Source organism: Leopardus geoffroyi, chromosome E3 (assembly GCF_018350155.1).
Source record: "Leopardus geoffroyi isolate Oge1 chromosome E3, O.geoffroyi_Oge1_pat1.0, whole genome shotgun sequence".
Taxonomy (NCBI): Eukaryota; Metazoa; Chordata; class Mammalia; order Carnivora; family Felidae; genus Leopardus; species Leopardus geoffroyi.
This window is the reverse complement of record NC_059340.1, coordinates 9,758,571-9,778,346: the sequence shown is the minus strand read 5'-3', so window position 1 is coordinate 9,778,346 and position 19,776 is coordinate 9,758,571. Positions and strand designations below refer to the sequence as shown.

Genomic DNA, 19,776 nt, shown 5'->3' with positions numbered 1-19,776 from the left:
AGCTTGGTTGTGAGGTTCAAGGGCCTCAGAATGTCCCTTGTTTACACTGGCCTCATGCAAAGGGGAGATGGGTTCCCTCGCTTTCCCTTAAAAAGCCCGAATTGTAATAAAGCGAGCAGGGTCTACCCTTCTTTTGTGTGTGTTTTAAACCTAGCCTTCCCCCCCACCTTTCTAGGTATAATGCAGAAAACCCTTGATGACCGGTACTTTCACATCTCCTGCTGGGTGGCAGATGATGGTACCTAGCACGGAAGCATCGGGTGTCACCAGCTCTCCAGCACCCTCTCGGATGACATCCTTCAACACGCCCCGGTCCCCGGAAATGTCCCGCATCCTCCGACTTAACCTCTGGTATGGAGACTTGCGGGGAGAAACACAAAACCTCAGAGCGCCCCGCCTGCACCCCGACTCAGGCACCCCCTGCCCGTGGCTCCCCAAAGCCCAGCCTCTCACCTGGCCGGAAGCGTTGTCCCCTTGCAGGGCCCCCGGGTTCTGCGCGCTGCGCCCCATCGCCACGTGGCCTGCCGACGCGCACGAGCCCTCAACCCCTCGTTCTCCACCTGGCGGTGGCCCAGCCACCCCCTTTATACCCCGCCGCCCGCTCCCGCCAGTGGCGTCCGGGGGCCGCGAGGAGGCGCTCAACGTTACGCACCAACAGCTGCCAACTGCCCTGGGGCCTCCGGTGGTGCATGGCGGATCACGTGATGGGACGTGCGACACGTGATGGGGCAGTGTGGCGCCTGATGGGGCACGTGGCGGGAACACGCGGGGCGGGACCAGGCTCGTGAAAGTGACGCGTGGGGCGTGACCGGGCAGGTGGAGGGCATGCGCGGAACTTGATGGGCACGTGACAGGGACTCCCGGAGCCGGATGTGTGCGAGCATAATAGAAGATGGGGCGGTGCCGCGCTGGGAGAGATGGAGCCCCTTGGCGGGGAGAAGTGGATCAGGAGGAGGCGCGTGAAGGGGACGCCTGTGGCAAGACGGGGCGCCGGGGGCGCGCGTGGGATGGCGCGGGAGATGGGCCACGCGGGTGGTCGGGACTGGCAGTGGCTCGGGACTTGGTGGGGTTGGGTGGGGCTTGTGGTGGGACTCGAGGCGGGAGCAGGCTGGGGAGGACGGAGTTCCAGAAACAGCCTGTTACCGGAAGTGTGTGGCCTTGCTAAGTGGGTTACCTCCACTTTTTCAATTTTCCTCGACCTTTTCGTGCTAGAGAAATGTAGACGCAGACAGGCCTTTCAAGTCAAACTGCCTCGTTCGTCAGAGAACAAGGCAACGTTGTCCTTCACGTTGCGGTCACTAAATCCACAGAATCCATACCTGCTCCCCGGTGGCGGGGGCGGGGGGTGCAAAGCACGAATGGCCCTTGACGTCACCCCCTCCTGCTTTTTCCCTGGGGCCTGCAGCTCTTGCCCACTCCAGGATTTGAGAGGTGGCCCCGCTTTCCTGCACCCATCATGCCTTGACTATTGGATCATTTCTTCAGCTTCTATGTTTCCTAAAATCACCCGCCCTAAACAAGCCCCACCTTTGTCCCACATCTCACTCCTGCTGCAGGTGGTCCCATGCCTAGTCTTCTCGACTTCTCAAAAAGAATTGTTGGGGTGCCTGGGTGGCCAGTTGGTTAAGCGTCGGACTTCGTTCGGCTCAGGTCATGATCTCACCATTTGTGGGTTTGAGCCCCGTGTGGGCCTCTGTGCTGACAGCTCAGAGCCTGGAGCCTGCTTTGGAGTCTGTGCCTCTCCCTCTCTCTGTCCCTCCCTTGCTCGCACTCTTTTCTCTCTCTCTCTCTCAAAAATAAGCATTAAAAAATTTTTTTGGGGGGGCGCCTGGGTGGCTCAGTCGGTTAAGCGGCCGACTTCGGCTCAGGTCATGATCTCACAATCCGTGAGTTCAAGCCCCATGTTGGGCTCTGTGCTGACAGCTCAGAGCCTGGAGCCTGTTTCAGATTCTGTGTCTCCCTCTCTCTCTGACCCTCCCCCATTCATGCTCTGTCTCTCTCTGTACCAAAAATAAATAAACGTTGAAAAAAAAAATAAATGCTTTTTGTCCTCTTCTGTATCAGTTTCCTATCGTCACCATCGATTACTACAGATTTAGCTGTTCTGAGCCACAGATATTTATGATTTCATGTATTTGTCATAAATTTTGTAGGTCAGAGACACCAGCCAGTCTCAATGAACTAAAATCAAGGCCTCAGCCTTAATACAGGCTCTGGGGAAGAATCTAAAGCTCATCCATGTTGGTAAACCTAGATCCTTGCGGTTCTACACCTGAGGTCCCCACATCCTTGCTGTAAATTGGCCAGGGGGCCACACTCCACTCACAGAGGCCTCTCTCCCGTCCTTGTTCGTGGCCTTTCTACACATTGGAGTTAGCAACAGCATGCCGAATCTTTTCAGTCTTCCTGATTCTTGCCTGAGAAAGTTCTCTAGTGTTCAGGGTCAAATGGATCTGCTTCCATATTCTGATTTTCTTCCTGTCTGTCTGTCTGTCTGTCTGTCTCTTCTCAGTCATCTTCTTGACCTGTATACAGTAACAACCTCAGGGCCCTATCCTTGGACCCTTGCCCTTCCCTGTTTTTAAGTTTTTTTTTTTTTTTCTTTTGATTTTGAGAGAGAATGTGTGAGAGAGCACACAAGCTGGGGAGGGGGTGGGGGTGGGGGACAGAGGATCTGAATCAGGCTCTGCTCAGCAGAGAGTCTGATCTGAATCAGCAAAGAGTCTGATGTGGGGCTCGAACTCATGAACCGTGAAATCCTGACCTGAGCCAAAGGCAGATGCTTAACTGACTGAACCACTCAGGTGCCCCAGCCCTTCTCTGTTCTTCTTATTTTTTAATGTTTATTTACTTTTGGGAGAGAGAGAAGGAGACAGGATCCGAAGCAGGCTCGAGGCTCTGAGTTGTCAGTACAGAGTCGAGTGCGTGGCTCAAACCCATGAACTGTGTGATTGTGACCTGGGCCGAAGTCTGATACTTAACCGACTGAGTCACCCAGGCGCCCCAGCCCTTCTCTGTTCTAATCCCAGAGAGATCCCAGCCATTCCCACAAGTTTAAATATGTGATGTAAACAGGTGGTATATACCTGGCCAGCCTAAGGCCTCCCCTGCACACTAGACCTCCAGGCTCCTGTGCTCAATTGCCTTTTTCGGTGGTTCTCAAAGTGTAGTCCCCAGACCAGCAGCAGTGTTGTCTGGAAACTTGTTAAAAATGCAAATTCTTGAGCCTATCCCTGTGCTCCTGAATCAGAAACTCAGGCTAGAGCCCAGAAGTCTGTATTTTCACAAGCACCCCGAGTAATTCTGTTGTTTGCTGAAGTCTGCAGACCACTGCTACTCAGGTGTCCTTGGGCATCTGACTCTAGATTTCCCAGGTACATTTTACCTTGATCTTTTCCTTATCAGCCTTCACGATCCATCCACTCAGGCGCTAAAGTTACTCTGATCCATTATCTACAAGTGGCCGGAGTGGTCTTTTAAAAATATGTCAGATGATATTCCTTTGCCTTAAAATCCTCCTATAGCTCCCACTGCCCTTGAAATTCAATCTGAACCTTTGCCCTGCTCCAGGGCCCTCTCTGCCAGCCCCTCTGACCTGTTCTCCTGGTGTTCCCTCTCACTACGCTCCAGCTACTCAGATTTTCTCTAGTGTATCTCCTAAATACTGGGCTCTTTCTAGCCTCAGAGCCTTTGCATATGCTGCCCAGGCCTGGTCTGCCCTCTTGTAGTTTTTCAGGCAGTTGGCATGTTTGTATCCTTCGGGTCTCAACCGTCCATCCTCAAAGACACTGCGCTGCCCCTTTCTAAAGAATCTAAAGCTCATTCATGTTGGTAAACCTAGATCCTTGCGGCTCTACACCTGAGGTCCCCACATCCTTGCTGGGAATTGGCCAGGGGGCCACACTCTGCTTGCAGAGGCCTCTCTCCCGTCCTTGTTTGTGGCCTTTCTGTCCCTCAAACAACCTATTCCCTCCTGCCATTCTTTCTCAGCACATTGTTTCCTTCTCGCATCACATTAAATACTATGATGTTTTCTTGTTGATGATCCTACCTCACTCCTACTACGGTTATATTACAAATTTTGAAAGGACAAAAACCTCATCTGTCTTGTTCCCTGATGTTTCCCTAACGCTCAGCTTGCTGCTTGACACATATCAGGTGCTCCATAAATGTTTGTTGAATTAACAAATCAAATTAGCCTTCAACATGCCTGTGCCAGACTTTGGTCTTGCTTGTAATGGGGTAGAGATGGCCCCTACTGGCAGACAGGGATGCTTAGGTCTCTGGGAGTTGTGTCTTACTGGTCCAGAGCTCCTTGGTTCTTTCCTTTCTTTTTTTTAGTGTTTCTTTATTTTGAGAGAGAGAGAATCCCGAGCAGGCTCTGCACTGAGCACAGAGAGCCTGACTCGGGACTTGAACTCATGAACCATGAGATCATGTCTTGAACTGAAATCAGTAGTCAGACGCTCAACCAGCTGAGCCACCCAGGCGCCCCTTGAGCTCCTTGTTTCTTAACACTCCTGGAGACCTGCTTCCATCTCTTCCTTTTCAAATCAGTAATTTTTTTATCCCACCTCCATGATATGCATAGCGTTTTCTGACTGTAATATTTATTAACTGCATAAAGAAATGTCGTTAGGGACACCCGGGTGGCTCAGTCGGTGAAGTATCTGACTCTTGACTTCAGGTTCAGGTCATGATCTCACGGTTGGTGGGATCGAGCCCCACATTGGGCTTTGTGCTGACAGCGTGGAGCCTGCTTGGGATTCTCTCTCTTCCTCTCTCTTTCTGCCCCTCCCCTATTTGCATGTGCACACTCTCTCAAAATAAGTAAATTAGCTTTAAAAAAAAAAAAAGCCATTGAACTCCTAAACCTTTGAAAGGCTTTGTATAAAAAGGTTCCCAATTCAATGGTATTGAGTAATAGTATTAATGGTATTCAATTGTATTGGAAGTGAGACCCGAAAGAGCACAACCTAGATAATTTTGTTTATTTGAATGTCAAAATAAAGCTATATAAATCTACGATGACAAGAGTTAGGGGAATAGCTATCCTTGCCAGGGGCTTCTGACTGGAGAGCACATAGTGTCTTCCGGGTGCTGGAAACATTCTGTGTGTTGATCTCGAGGGTGAGTAAATGTGTGAAATGTGTACATTAAGTGTATAGTTAAGATATGCGTACTCTATAGAGGTCCTGTCTCAAGAAGTTGAATAAATAAAAATGTCTTCAAAAAAAAAATAGATTCAGAAAGAGTTGTGTCAAAACACGAATCCACTCCTGTTTGGGGTCTGTAAGGTGTGGCTGGGGGACCGCTCCTCTGTCTCCCCCGCTTCCCCGAAGCGTGGCCAAGGTGAGCGCCCGAATGTTGCAATTATCAACGTTGCCAGCCGAAGGAGGCTGCCTCCTCCGTCTCGTGATGTGGCCCAGTTTCCACCTGATTCCGGGTGACCTTGAGGACCTAGGAGTGTTGCTGGGAAAGGGGAGGAGGAAAGGGGCAGAGACAAAGGGTGGAGTAGGCGGTCAGCTACAATCCCCACATCTCTTAGTGCCTCTGACCCAGCCTGGGGAGAAGAGAAGGTAGAGTGGATCCAGCGAGCGTCTCAGTGGATTGTGGGAAAGCAGGTAGTTCGTTGTGGGGGCCCTCCCTGGGTCCGCGGCCAACCTGCACCCGGTGCTTCTCGTCTCTCAGTGCCGATCATTTTGCACAGGGAGTGGGCGCGAATTTAGGAGGTCACCCTCCTCGGTCTCCGAGTCTCCAGAACAGTGTTGTTAAGACGGCACTCTCTGCTTTAGAATGACCTTGGGGAGGGAGGGTGGTATTGTAAATGCAGATTTCTGGGGCTCACTGAATATGTGTGAGGGGCTGACGCAGGAATCGGTTGTTATTGTGCTTCCAACAGTTGCTCGCCAGTTTTGAGAACTGATCTAGAAGGTGGGAAGGACCTTTGCTTGTTTTTGCTGTCCAGTTCTGAGTCAGTACGCCTACTGCGGCTGGAGGGCACATTGTTGGTGTCACTCCAGATGACCCAGCAGACGGCCCCTTTTGTGTTTACCTACAAATTGGGGTGAAAAATGTAGAATCCTGTATCTACAAGTGATTCTCCCCCAATTAAGCCCTTTATTTTAAAGATAGGAAAGGGGCGCCTGGGTGGCTCAGTCGGTTAAGTGTCCAACTTTGGCTCAGGTCATGATCTCAAAAATAAAAAGAAAATAAAGATAGGAAATAGGCCCAAGGTCATAGGCACTGGGATTGGAATCCAGGACTGGAGACCCTAAGGCACTCTTAACTTCCCAGTGGCACTTGGCAGGGGGATTGGGGGCACAGTGTGGAGGGAGCAGACTTGAGAAAGCTGCCCTGTGTTCTAGCCGGCACCGTGGATGGCGTGGCAGGTGAGCGTGCCCGAGCTGGAGGACCGCCTTCAGTGCCCCATCTGCCTGGAGGTCTTCAAGGAGCCCATGATGCTGCAGTGCGGCCACTCCTACTGCAAGGGCTGCCTGGTGAACCTGTCCCACCACCTGGACTCGGAGCTCCGCTGCCCAGTGTGCCGGCAGGAGGTGGATAGCAGCAGCTCCCCGCCCAACGTCTCTCTGGCGAGGGTGATTGAAGCTCTACAGCTCCCCGGGGACCCGGAGCCCAAGGTCTGCCAGCACCACCGGAACCCGCTCAGCCTCTTCTGTGAGAGGGACCAGGAGCTCATCTGTGGCCTCTGCGGCCTGCTGGGCTCCCACCAGCACCACCGCGTCACGCCTGTCTCCACCGTCTACAGCCGCATGAAGGTGGGCTGCCAGGCTGCTGCGGGGGCGGGGGGCGGGGGGGGGGGCGGTCCGCGGGGCGCGCCCACGGAGCCCAGCTCCTGCGCTCTCTGGCGCCATCGCCTGGCACAGAAGGGTCCCAGGCCAGGATGCCGGCGCCCTGCAGCCCTGTCCTGGAGCTGAACTCCGTAGAGTGTGTTCTCAGCAGCTCCAATCTCCAGGTGCTGGGCACTGCAGACAGGCATGATGGAGAGTCCTTGTCGAGTGCTAGCCCCTTCCCTCGCTCGGTTTTTCTTCGCAGCTTTCATCCATTTTTTGAGTGCTCTCCCAGACTCCACATGAGGGAAAGCACTTTGTTTCCTTGGGTATTTTCATGCCTAGAGCCATGACTAGCATGTAGTAAAAGCTCAAAATGTATTTGTGGAAACAGTGGATTCCTGCCCTCATGAACTTAGATTTAGCATGTCATTATTTAAGATGAATAACGCTGATCTAAGATTTATGAAAGGTGGGGTTCTCACTATATTTTACAAATGAGGAAACAGGCTCAGAGAAGCCAAGGGTCTTAACCCAAGGTCATACAGCTTGTCGGTGGCAGAGGTAGGACACAAACTGGCCAGTTTTCTTTCCACTGCCAACAGATCAAAAGAGGCAGGAAGGATCCTGGAAAGTGACTTGTTATAGGGCACCTGGCAGAGTGTTTGGGAGGAAGGGAGAGTAAAGGTAAGGAATGACAAAATATGGGTGATAGGGGTGGGGAAAGAGAAAGAGCATCCAGATATGAAGGCAGAGGGGTCCCCTGTCACTGTTCCTGGGATTTCCTGGCTGAGTGAGCAGCGTTTCTTTGCTCTTGGAACCCTGGGAGACAAGTATGAAATGTGCACAGGGCCAGCCAGGCCATCCACCAGACCCTCTGACCCACAGACATGTGCTTGGCACTTAACCTGTGCTAGATATGCTAGAGCACATGGTACAATAGTGGGCAAGTGGTTTGGCCTGCCCCGGGGAGCTCACAATCTGGGAGTCTGACAGTCCCCATGTGTTGGGTGCTACCATCAAGGTTAAATACAGGCAGTCATGAGGCCATCTGGACTGTAGCTCCTGCATGCTCTCAGGTAGTCAGGGAAGGTTCTCTGGAGGAAATGGACTGCTAAACCAAGATCTGAACCACAAGGAGGACGTGGTAGGAAAAAAAGGGGAGGAAAGCATTCCATGTATAAAGACAGCCCTGCAAAAGATCAGGAGACATATTTGAAGAATTATAAGTTGTTCTGTCAAGCTCTGGAGAGAGGTAAGCAGGAGCCAGGTCTTGCAAAGGCTTCTGTGAAATGTGAAGGGATCTGTAGTTTATTCAGAGGACCATCATGGTGGGGTCTCCGGAGGGTTTTAAGCAGAGTGGTCATGTGGTCCAAACACTGCTGGGGGGTAGACTGGAGACTGAGGCTGGGGATAAAAGATTGGGAGAATTACATATGGGTGGTAATTGAGGCTACGGGAGTGGAGAAGACCAATCAGGAGAGTCTGCAGAGTGATAGGGAAGATACGGACGATGCCCCCAAAGGACACCAGGGTTTAAGATTCGGGTAGAGAAAGAACCCCAAAAAAGGACAGAAAGAATCAGCAGAGGGAACAGGAACACTGGCTGAATACGACCTCCTGGAGATCAGGACAGAGCGTTTTAACGAGAACAAGATCACTTGTGTGAAATGCCTGCTGAGGATTGGAAAGAGTCTGTTAGGTTTAGCAGTAAGAATTGATTATCTTGGCAAGAGTCGTTTCAGTGTAGTGTGGGAGGAGGAAGCCAGATTGCAGTGGAGCGAGATCGAGAGCCTGTGTTTTATTAGCCCTGGAGAGAAGGAGACACACAGGAGCTCACTCATCATTTCTGGCTTGGAGCCGGGGACGGCTTGGGTCCTGGTTTTGGATGTGGCTGTTTGTGATCCCAAGACTCTTTGCGGTGATGCCACTAAATTATGTTCCTTTATTAGATCCCTTTTATGCATGCCTGTTGTCCTCCTGTTGATTGAGATCTTGAGATTATTTATTTGTGTGTTTCTGTTTACTCTCACTGTGACCCAGTTGACGAAAAGAACTAATCCCATCTCTCTCTGCCTCAGGAGAGTTCCTACTGGAATTTCGTTCTCGGGCTATTATGAGATCTTCTGATGTCTTGTTTTCCAGAGCAAGACTCTGTGTCCATTTATCCCTACACTGGTTTTATTCTTTACTCTGCTCCTTTCCTGAAAGGCTCTTGCGGCTGATTTCTTTTTTTCTTTTCCTTTAGTTTATTTATATATTTTTGGTAATCTCTATACCCAATGTGGGGCTTGAACTCACAACTCCGTGATCATCAGTTGCCTGCTCTTCCAACCGAGCCAGCCAGGCACCCCTCTTGCTGCTGACTTCTGCTTGGGAACTGTCTAAGCCAAAGACTTGTACGCTCCATGGGCACAAACCAGCACCACTCGAGTAGTGCAGCTGGATGGGAGTCAAGGTGGTCCTGGTTGAATCTTTAAGACTCCGTCAGATTTGGGGCCAGGAAGGCCAGGAGAAGTGAGTTTACTTCAGCCTGGGGAGGCCCAAACCTGCCAGCGATTGAGTCAGGTCTTTATAGGGATTGGGGAATCCCCAGGTATAACCTGGGCTACTGTATGCACCATTGGCCTCACTTGGAGCCAGCCTTTTTGTGATGCTCTTGATCACATGCCCACTGATTCTAGATCTGCTGGTGACCAGCCATCGTTCTGTTCAGGGAGTATGGGCTTCAGACCAGTCATCGCCCCCCTCGGATGTTGTGCAGTGACTTCCAGGTAGTTGTAACAACGTTTAGGGTCTGTCTCCATGTCCTGCAGAGGAATGACCTGGAGATCCTTTTCTGTCTGGGTAATTCCTGCCCTCGATGTGGAATATTCTTGAATAATTTCACCTGTTTTGGAGTCAAGAGTACCCAGGTAGCCCTTTCCCTGGTTCCACTGGGAGTGCTTGTGGCCACTGGGATGTCCCCTGGATGGGTGAAGCCCAGGGCTGGCCCCAAGGAGCTGAAAGCGTGCAGGGGTCAGCTACTCATGAGGCCGTGGTACGTTGCCTCCAGGAGGAGCTAGCGGCTCTCATCTCTGACCTGAAGCAGGAGCAGAAGAAGGTGGATGAGCATATTGCCAAGCTGGTGAACAACAGGACCCGGATTGTCGTGAGTGCCCTTTCCCTCTGTCCCCTTAACCCTGGGGCTGGTCACCTTCCCTTTCCTGCAGAGCCCGGTTGTGATTTGTCCTTTACAGAAACCCATGCTTTCATATAAAGCCAGAATTCAAAGCATTGCAGGGCGGAGTGGGGAAAGGGCAAATCCCCTCAGGGGAATCAACTCAGTTGTCAGGACTCTGTCCAAATTGGCTGTGTCCCTCTTGTCCTTGGGACTGAGATAACACAGAACCTAAGTACCAGATGTAAACAGCTCAAAGTGTGGGCATGACTCTCTTGCCCCCACCCCCAACCCCCCCCAAGGCCTGACTCGCCGTGTCTGCTTGACCTTGACAGTCTGTGGAGCCTGCCCAGTAGCTTGGAGCAGAGTGTAGAAAGGCCTGAAGCCCTTGGTAGCTTTCTGCTTTTCCTGAATGACAGGCACACTGGGGCTGCAGGCATGTGGAGCCCAGGCCCTGCAGGCAGTTGTGAAACAGAAGCAGGAGACCCATGTCCCCTGAGGGTCCTCTTGGTTAACCTTCCTCAGCCTGACAGGGAGGCTGAACTCAGGGTTACACAGGGAATCTGGCTCTCTGAAGTCTGCCCTCCCAGGGCCTTTCAGACCTTTTCCAGTTGTGGAACCCTGTACTGAAGCAAAATCTTACTTGCACGTTTAATAGTTAGGACCAAAGAAAGCAGAGCCACTGTGTTTGAAATGGGTGCTGGGGCCCAGTCTGTCCCCTGCCTGTATTGCTGTCCCCCATGGCCACACGGGGGGTGCCCAGGCACAGTGTGAACAGCGCACAAGTCAGCCTGCAACTCAAGTACTAGAACCAGCTCGGATTGGAAAAGCCCAGGAAGGCCTAAGCTGCCAGGGCCTGAGGACACGGGGGTCAGCCGGAGGCAGGCGGTTCTGGCTGAGGTTCTGGCCGTGACCAGCCCCTTCTCGTCCCAGAATGAATCTGACGTCTTCAGCTGGGTGATCCGTCGCGAGTTCCAGGAGCTGCACCACCTGGTGGATGAGGAGAAGGCCCGTTGCCTGGAGGGGTTGGAGGGTCATACCCGTGGCCTTGTGGCCTCCCTGGACATGCAGCTGGAGCAGGCCAAGGGCACTCAGGAGCGGCTGGGCCAGGCTGAACGTGTGCTCGAGCAGTTCAGTAATGAGAGTCACTATGAGTTCATCCGGGTGAGTGGACAGGGGAATGTCACCCACGCCCAGGTCCCCAGGGTCCCAAGAGCCTCCCCCATGCCTTAACCCACCTGTCTTGTTTTCCAGAAGTATCACTCCACGGCCTCCAGGTAATAACATTGGAGGGAGCTCTCAGCTTGGATCTGGTGGCTCCTCTACCCCACTTCCTGTCTGTAGCTGCACCAGTGCCTTGTCAGCAGCTGCCCACATCTGGCTCTGTACTGAGCCCAGGGAACAGGGAGATGAAGGTCATGCCCCTGCCTTTAAGGGTCTCAAAGACTGGTGGGAGGCAGATGGTGAACTCCGGTTACATCACTGATCACTGTGGGTACTTAAGACCAGAGAAGTTCACACGGGCTACAGAAATAACAGGAAGAGGTGACTGAGGTTGGGGGCGGGGCGGGGGGGGGTACTGGCGAAGATGACATACGGGGGGGGGGGAGCTTAGGGCATAGGACAGGTGTTGGCCAGGTAAGCAGAGTGGGGAAGGGTCATCTGAAAGGCTCAAGTGTGCAGACTTGGGAGAAATGTGAACTCAGTATGAATGGGGTAAAATGTAGGCTACAGGGCAGAATGGGCGATGAGTGGGAGAGGTGGGCAAGAGCCAGGATGAGGGGCCTCGAATCCTGCACCATGGGTTGTGGGAAGGGATTGGATCCATGTTCCAGCCCCAACAAATGAATAGCCATGCAGTTCTTAGCCTTCCTCAGATCCTGATTGTGGGAATCTCCTTGTCTGTTTCAAATTTCCTTTGGTCTTCGGGATAGTCAGGTTAGGAGCATTGGTTTAAAAGAATGGACAGTGTAGCTGATTGGGAGCAGGTGTCCGCTCCAGCTGTGGCCAGGGGCCAGGGTCGCCCAATATCGAGAAGGGATCCTCAAATGTTAGTGTGCGTCAGAGCCACCTGGAGGGCTCCTTAAAACGTCACTGAGCCCTAGTAATCACTTTCAGCAGGTCTGGGGTGGCCCCGAGAAATTTGCGTTTCTGACAAGCCTCCAGGTGATGCCCTTTGAGAACCACTGATGTAGTGTTTCTCCTTCCAGGAAGGGGCGGGGCCTCTGAGAGTGGGGTGGAGGGGAGGAAATGATGGGCCTCTTGAGTGCACAGTGTCCTGAGCTGTGACTGGCTGGTTGGACTTGCCCACGGGTGAAGGGCTGGGGTGCGCGGTGTGCATCCCCGCCATCACGTAGGACTGTCGCCCTCAGAGCAGAGCTCCAGCAGGCCCGGCCTCTAGAAGGCGCCTTCAGCCCCATCTCCTTCAAGCCGGGCCTCCACCAGGCTGACATCAAGCTGACTGTGTGGAAAAGGCTCTTCCGAAAAGTTCTGCCGGGTAAGGCTCCAACCCGTTCTCTTCCCTGAGGGCTGCCATGCAGGGTGGGTAGCAGTTTGTCACTTGTGCCAGAGTTTAGGGTGCAGAAGACTGGAAGGGTGTTCGCGTAGGTTAGTGTTGAGAGCATGGCTTTGGGGCTCCACCAGACAGCTCTGTCCCTTACTAGCTGAAGATCCAACCTGTAATCTGAGTCTGCTTCCTCATCTGCAAGGAGGGGGTATTAAAGTCCACCTTGCTGGGCTGTGTAGTTTATAAACATTCAAATGTGTGTGCATAGTTTCGTGTTTAATAAATGGTAGCTATCGCTCTGTCAAAAAATAACACGAAGACATTTAACGAATTCCTTTGTTACTAGCACATAAGGGAGATCAATCGATAAGCTGATTTCATCTAACAAAGACAAAAATAGGGTTTATTGTAAAATAAAAAGGGGAGGGGAGGAAAAAACCTGATGATCTCTGGTCCGTGAATGTTGTTTGTGTGGTTTTGGTGTAAATTGATTAGTTGGCAGGTAATCCAGAGGTCAGTTGGGACAGTTTGTCCTTGAATAGGCTGGTAGGATATCAAAACAATTGCACTTGATAAGGATTCTCCTGGGGAGTTTAGCTGTGGTGCACAAGTGACGGGCTGTCTTCCAGGACCTTCCATCTGCACCGCCATCTTAGGCAGGCAGGTGCGTGCCCTTTCCCTTAAGCAGAACGCCTCCCTCACAGCTGCCCCATTTTTCCCACCGTTCAGGCATTGTTTGTTCATTCAGCAGTCCTCAGGGTTGCCTCTTCTGTGCCCCTTCTCAGAAGGCCCCTCCGATTCTGGGATGAGGCCTTTGCAGTTCCTCTCCTGAGGAGCTCAGGGCCTCCCTCTGGGGTAGGGTCTGCTGCCTTCTGCGTAGCTGGAAAACACACTTCTTTGATCTTTCCTAGCCCCGGAGTCCCTCAAGCTGGACCCCGCCACCGCCCACCCACTCCTGGAACTCTCCAAGGGCAACACGGTGGTGCAGTGTGGGCTCCTGGCCCAGCGGCGAGCCAGCCAGCCAGAGCGCTTTGACTACAGTACTTGTGTCCTGGCCAGCCGGGGCTTCTCCTGCGGCCGTCACTACTGGGAGGTGGTGGTAGGCAGCAAGAGCGACTGGCGCCTGGGGGTCATCAAAGGCACGGCCAGTCGCAAGGGCAGGCTGAGCAAGTCCCCGGAGAATGGCGTGTGGCTCATCGGCCTGAAGGAGGGCCGGGTGTACGAGGCCTTCGGCTGCCCTCGGGTGCCCCTGCCTGTGGCTGGCCACCCCCACCGCATCGGCGTCTACTTGCACTATGAGCGTGGCGAGCTCACCTTCTTTGATGCTGACCGGCCCGATGACCTGCGGCCGCTCTACACGTTCCAGGCTGACTTCCAGGGCAAGCTCTACCCCATCCTGGACACATGCTGGCACGAGAAGGGCGGCAACGCGCTGCCTCTGGTGCTGCCCCCGCCCAGCGGGCCTGCCCACCTCACCCCCACGCAGCCCACCAAGCTGTAGGGCTGCCGGTCGGTCTGCCTGCCCGCGGGCTCTTCCCAGCCGGGGCTCTGCTGGGTCCAGTGTGCAGAGATGATGTTCTTTACCGTGTGGGAAGGTCTTCACGCCTGTGTGTTCCTAGAAACGTTTAATGATAGGAAGAAAAGGACCATAATCCCTTCCCCTACAGCCAGGGGCCTATTGATTCACCTTTTGCCGGGTTATTCACCTCCTCATAAACCAGCAGAACCAGGCCTGGGTGTCCACGGGTTAAGATAGGCTTCCCTTGGTCCCTCCTAAGCACACTTTCTGCTTCCTCTTTTAACTGAAGCTGGAAACGTTCCCGCACGTGATTTCTCCATGTCATTGTGAACTTAAGGATAATAAATTTGATACCGTCTTTCTCTTTAGATGATTTGCAAATGTTAACAACTGTACATACGCCGCTTTACACTCAGGTCTTTAAAACTGCTCCAGCTTCCAGTCAGGTCAGATCTTGCCTCCGCCGTGCAGGCTGGGCTGTGGTTAGAGTTGCGCCAGTCACTCTGTCTTCGCTGTCTTCAAAGGCCTCTCTCTCGACTTCCCTCACCATTCGTTGGGATGGAAATAACACTGCTTCAGAGCAGAAGCAAGTAGGGTCTAGACGGGTGTGGCCTATCTCTGAAAGCTGCTGGGCGCACAGGAGTGGCTCAGAGCCTCCCTCTGTCCGTGGTGAGTCTGCCCCTGGCCACAGCTGATGGTGTCCATTCCAGACCGAGGCTGGGACAGCTGAATTCTCTGCCAAGAATTTGAAAATTGGAAGAGAGAGTGGCTGCGGCCGAGGCATCTGAGACCTGGTGCTTTAGAGAGAAGCTCCCCAGCCTTGTGCCACTGAGGTCTGTGGAGCTGCCTGAGAGACCTCTGTGGGGAACAGCTGTGCCCTGGTCCCCTGGCACTTACTCCCCTTGGCCACGCAGGCGAAGGCTTGACCTGCAGGCTGTCTGGGAGATCCTCCAGGAACCAGAGAGGATGGGAGGCTTGTGAGGCACCGACCCAAGGCCATCTCCACTGGCCTTATCCCCTAGGAGAGTCAGGAACCATCACCTCCCAGGCTCTGATAGGTCTGAGACTTCCGGCCCCACCTCCTTCCGAATAGAGCAGCCTGGCTGCACCTAGAACTGGCTTCTCAGCAACAGGAGATCCCCCAGCCCTCACTGCAGCCATCCTTCCGTTGTGTGCAACAAGGACCGGGAGGCACCTTCGGCCGATCTTCCTTCTGCCCATGTAAGTAATCGGCGGTCTGAACCAAAAGGTGCTTGTATCTTTACCGGCTGAATCTGTGAGGCCTTGGCCCTGGCTCCTGCTTGTTTGACACCTTGCAGACCTGGTTTTTGGTTATGAAGCTCTTCCTTCAGTTCCACGATTGGGCTGAAGATTGTCACCCTCTGCATCCACTCCCCTCCACCTCTCCCCCCTGTTCTGTGTCCTGGCCCTGAGGCTGGCCCCAGTGGAACACAAAACCCTCTAGCTTCCTGTTGGAGTCAGCAGATGGGAGGGACTGGTAGGAGGTCCAAGGGCAGGAGAAGGAGTTCAAGTACTTATTTTTTTGGTTTCCTGCCTGCCTGGCTGTGGGTTGGCAGCTTTCCTCATCCAGAGATCACTAACAGGGGGTCCCTTCCTCTGTTGCTCTCCTTTGTTCCTTCAGGACGGGCGGCGAGCAGTTCTGTCCCTAGCCCTGAGTCCTGCACCATCTCTTATGATTTCCCTTAACTCTGACCATTCTTTTATAAATACTCCCTTCTCTAAGCTCATCTCAACTACCGTTGTGGGTTCACCTTTCGGCTCCCCCCCCCCCCCCCCCCAGCCCCAGGTGCCAATAGACACCTCTGCGCTCACTTAGTAAATCCCTTCTTTTGTTTGGCTGGCCGGAGTTCGTGTTTCTGCTTGCACCCGAAAGATCCACCCAATATGGAGAAGGCAGAGGAAAGAGCAGTGAATTCTTTATGCGGAGTTGGCATTTTAGCTGAAAAAAAGTGGAATACAGGCAGAGGGGAAGAGCTTTTGGGGGTCTAGTCCACCGAGGGGTGCTGCGGCTGGAGCTGCACCTGGAGAGGGGGTGGAGGCCAGACCGGGGAGGGCCATTGATGCTACTTTAGTGCGTATTAACTTTGTTCTGTAGCAACGATGGTGTGGAAGGGAGGGAGTCTGCCCCAGGAGGAAATACTAGACTGGCAGAAAGGAGGTCAGAGGATGGAACGCCAGAACTTAAAGGAGCTGCTTAGACAAGGTTGCCAAGGAAACGTAGAAATGGTCAGAGAACTGGGGGTGGGGGCGTGTGTACCAGCAGCAAAGGTCACAGAAGCCAAAGCTTTCCAGCAAAGAAGGTGTGCCAACAGTGCTGTGAAACCCCAGCCTCAGCAGGAAAGGCCTGAGGAATATTAGGAGATTCTTGGTGGCCTTGGAGGAAGCCATCTCAGTGGCCTAGGGTGGAAGCCAGACTGCAGGGAATTAAACAGCACGTGAGGAAGAAGCAAAGGCAATGACCGCTGATTCTTGTTTTAAGCAGCTTGACGGGGAAGGGAAGAAGAGAACTGGGTCACGAATTTGAGAGAAGGTGGGATTAAGGGAAGGCTTTTTGAGGATAGAGGAGACTTAAAACAGTGTTGGCCTACAGAAATAGAAGAGCCACATGTGTAGATTTAAGCTTTCTAGTGGTCACATATTAAACATTAAAAGGCACAGGTCACCTGGCATCCAGACCTTGGCTCCTAATACCATTCTCCAGTGAAATGGAACCAGGGCTCCTTGGAGAAATGGCTGCTTCGAGGACTGGGGGGGGAAATACACAAGCTAAGCCATGAGTCTCCTAGTGCTAGGAATGCTCAAAACCAAACAACCGTGGGAAAAACCTCTGCAATAATAGAGGACTGTCGCAGGGACATGGGAGCCAACTGAAAGCTCTCCCAGTGGCCAAAATGGGAAGAATTTGAGCAACAAAATCAAGTAGTACAGGTTTCCCTGCTATCAAAAAGTAGAGTGGGGGCACCTGGGTGGCTCAGTCAGTTCAGTGGCTGACTTCAGCTCAGGCCATGATCTCATGGTTTCTGAGTTCTGGCTCACTGTGCTGACAGGCAGAGCCTGCTTGGGTTTCTCTCTCTGCCTCTCCCCTACTCTCTTGCACTCTCTCAAAATAAATAACTTAAAAAAGTAGAGTGTTTCTATGAAATCTCTCATTAACTGAAATGCAATAAAGTGAAGAAGCAATTACCATTAATTTATATGGAAACATTTTTTTTTAATTTTTTTTTTTTTCAACGTTTATTTATTTTTGGGACAGAGAGAGACAGAGCATGAATGGGGGAGGGGCAGAGAGAGAGGGAGACACAGAATCAGAAGCAGGCTCCAGGCTCTGAGCCATCAGCCCAGAGCCCGACGCGGGGCTCGAACTCACGGACCGCGAGATCGTGACCTGGCTGAAGTCGGACGCTTAACCGACTGCGCCACCCAGGCGCCCCTTTTAATTTTTTTTTTTAATGTTTTATTCATTTTTGAGACAGAGACAGAGCATGAACGGGGGAGGGGCAGAGAGAGAGGGAGACATAGAATTGAAAGCAGGCTCCAGGCTCTGAGCCATCAGCCCAGAGCCCGACGCGGGGCTCGAACTCACGGACCGCGAGATCATGACCTGGCTGAAGTTGGACGCTTAACCGACTGCACCACCCAGGCGCCCCTGGAAACATTTTTTTAGTGTTTCCAGACCTAAAATATTAACTGCTCTTAACGTTTTCTTACCTTAGGATACATTTTTCTTTTTTTTTTTTTTGAGAGAGAGAGACACACACACAGTGCGTGGGGGGAGGGGCAGAGGCAGAGGGGAGAGACAATCTCAAGCAGGCTCCGCACCCAGCGCAGAGCCTGATTCGGTCTGGATGCGGGTCTTGATTGACCTGAGCTGAAATCAAGAGTCGGACGCTTAACCGACTGAGCCACCCAGGTGCCCCTATCTTAGGATACATCTTGCAAACACAGTCAATCAAGGCAAAGCACAGGTGCTCACAGACACAGTTCCAAGCTATGGAAGGTTGATGCTGAGATGTGTGGAGATATTGGGGAAGGAACTTGGTGGCATCACTCTCGCTGCTTGGGGTACTCACTGCCTCTACCAGGGCTCGCAGCAGAACGAACCCCTGATGCTATTTTTACTTCTCCCCTTTTTCCATAAAAGTGAAAATCCTCTTAGGATTTCTTTCAATTAATGAAAACAGGTACTGATGTAGGTCTTTTGTAAAAGCGAAGCAGTGTAATTAACGTAAACTTTCAAAACGGGGGTTACCTGTACTGGGTTACAACTCAAAGTATAATATCCATGAGTTCATGCTGATAAGTGGTTAACTAAATAAATCCGGAAGAAGAGACCGTTCTGCAGAAGAATTCCAAACAATTTCTGTAGTTATTCTGCCCTCAAGGACAGTATAACCCCCTACTGCTTAAGGGCAGGCTGTGCATAGTGACTTCTTTTCAGAGGGAACAAGATAGAGAGGTTTACAGTGGAGAAACTTGAAAAACACGACCATAACCAGATGATCAAGGTTAACATCAGTGAATAAGGTCATGTTGATACTATATGCCCTTGATGAGATCTGATGAGGATGGCACTGGGAGTCTTCCTCCCCAGAACCCAGAGCCCCAGTCTGATCATGAGAAAGAAAACCTCAGATAAATCCCAGTTGAGGGACATTCTACAAAACACCAGGGCTCCTCAAAACTATCAAGGTCATTAAAAACCAGGAAAGTCTGAGAAACTCACAGCCAAGAGTTGCCTTAAGGAGACATGATGACTGAATGTAATGTGGTGTCCTGGTATTTAAGCACAGACAATGTACATTAGGTAAAAATTAAGGAAATCTGAGTCAACTATGGGCTTTATTAATATTGTTGCACTTTTAACCACTCACCTGAAGGAGTGGGGTTGGGATTTAGGACGGGTCAACTCTGGCATAGCTGTCCACGTGTCCACATCAATTTGTGCTCAATTCATTCACTCTTTCACTTATTCAACAGATATATTAGGTCCTTATTGTGAGAAAAACACCGGTTTAGGAGGTAGGGATTGATAAGCCAAACAGGATTTGCCCTCGTGGAGCCAGCTAGAGGATAAATCATAGCTACATATGGAACAGATGCTATGAAGAAAATAAAATAGATTATGTGATTTGATCGGGTTGGGGGAGTTCACTAAAAGATCACTTATTAACCTAGAGGCACAGGACTGGGTTAAACCTTTAAACAACTCAGCAATTTTAATGTAGAGTCAACCTTCTTGCAAAATGCTTGCCGACATGCTGCTGACAATACAGAGACTATACAGACAGGAATATTCTGGTCCATGGAGGCCTACTTGAATGCTTGAGATACACACGCACTGGATCTGTTCACTCAATATGTACCACTGACCACATGGGGGCTTGGGACAGAGGCAAATACTGCAAAATCCCTGTTCTCCTAGAGTTCAGGCTGGGGAAACTTTCCCATAAATGAATGATTACAATGCCTGAAAAGCTAGCCATTTGGAAACAAAGAGCTCTTCCTCACATCATGTACAAACTGAATTATAAATGGATTAAAGATTTAAGTGTGAAGAAACGAAGCCACGATTTCTATATTATAAAGGTGTGAAGGGATTTCCAAGCATGACACCAAAGGCAGACACCATAAAAGTTTGTAAAAAGTGAAGACGTTTTTTATAGTTTTATAAATGTTGTCATAAACATTTACAGTTGTCCAAAACAACTATAAGCCACATTAAAGACAAAAACAAACTGGAAAAAATAACACCTAAGACGAGCTATATATGGTAATATAC

The 19,776-nt window shown here is 51.5% G+C and overlaps 2 protein-coding genes across 8 annotated transcripts in view; one reads left to right on the top strand and one right to left on the bottom strand.

Moving 5' to 3' along the window:
• Positions 1-553, bottom strand: part of FKBP6 (FKBP prolyl isomerase family member 6 (inactive)) — a 29,143-nt gene extending 28,590 nt beyond the window's left edge. For all 5 annotated transcript variants that reach the window (XM_045460256.1, XM_045460261.1, XM_045460258.1 and 2 more), the window contains exons 1-2: positions 454-553; positions 243-360 (exon numbers count right to left, since the gene is read on the bottom strand). In XM_045460256.1, coding sequence (XP_045316212.1) covers positions 243-360; positions 454-510 — 175 coding nt within the window. In that variant the 5' untranslated portion in view covers positions 511-553. The remainder of the gene's footprint in view (positions 1-242; positions 361-453) is intronic.
• The window catches only part of TRIM50 (tripartite motif containing 50), a 47,016-nt gene extending 32,672 nt beyond the window's left edge, over positions 1-14,344 (top strand). Inside the window, exons 2-8 of one of the 3 annotated variants that reach the window (XM_045460254.1) lie at positions 176-351; positions 6,369-6,779; positions 9,847-9,942; positions 10,885-11,115; positions 11,206-11,228; positions 12,324-12,448; positions 13,369-14,344. In XM_045460254.1, the coding sequence (XP_045316210.1) occupies positions 6,381-6,779; positions 9,847-9,942; positions 10,885-11,115; positions 11,206-11,228; positions 12,324-12,448; positions 13,369-13,958 (1,464 nt within the window). In that variant the 5' untranslated portion in view covers positions 176-351; positions 6,369-6,380 and the 3' untranslated portion in view covers positions 13,959-14,344. Of the gene's footprint in view, positions 1-175; positions 352-5,482; positions 5,625-6,368; positions 6,780-9,846; positions 9,943-10,884; positions 11,116-11,205; positions 11,229-12,323; positions 12,449-13,368 lie in introns of those variants that run through there. The other 2 variants (XM_045460255.1, XM_045460253.1) reach the window with 2 other exon arrangements.
• Positions 14,345-19,776: the final 5,432 nt, after the last annotated feature.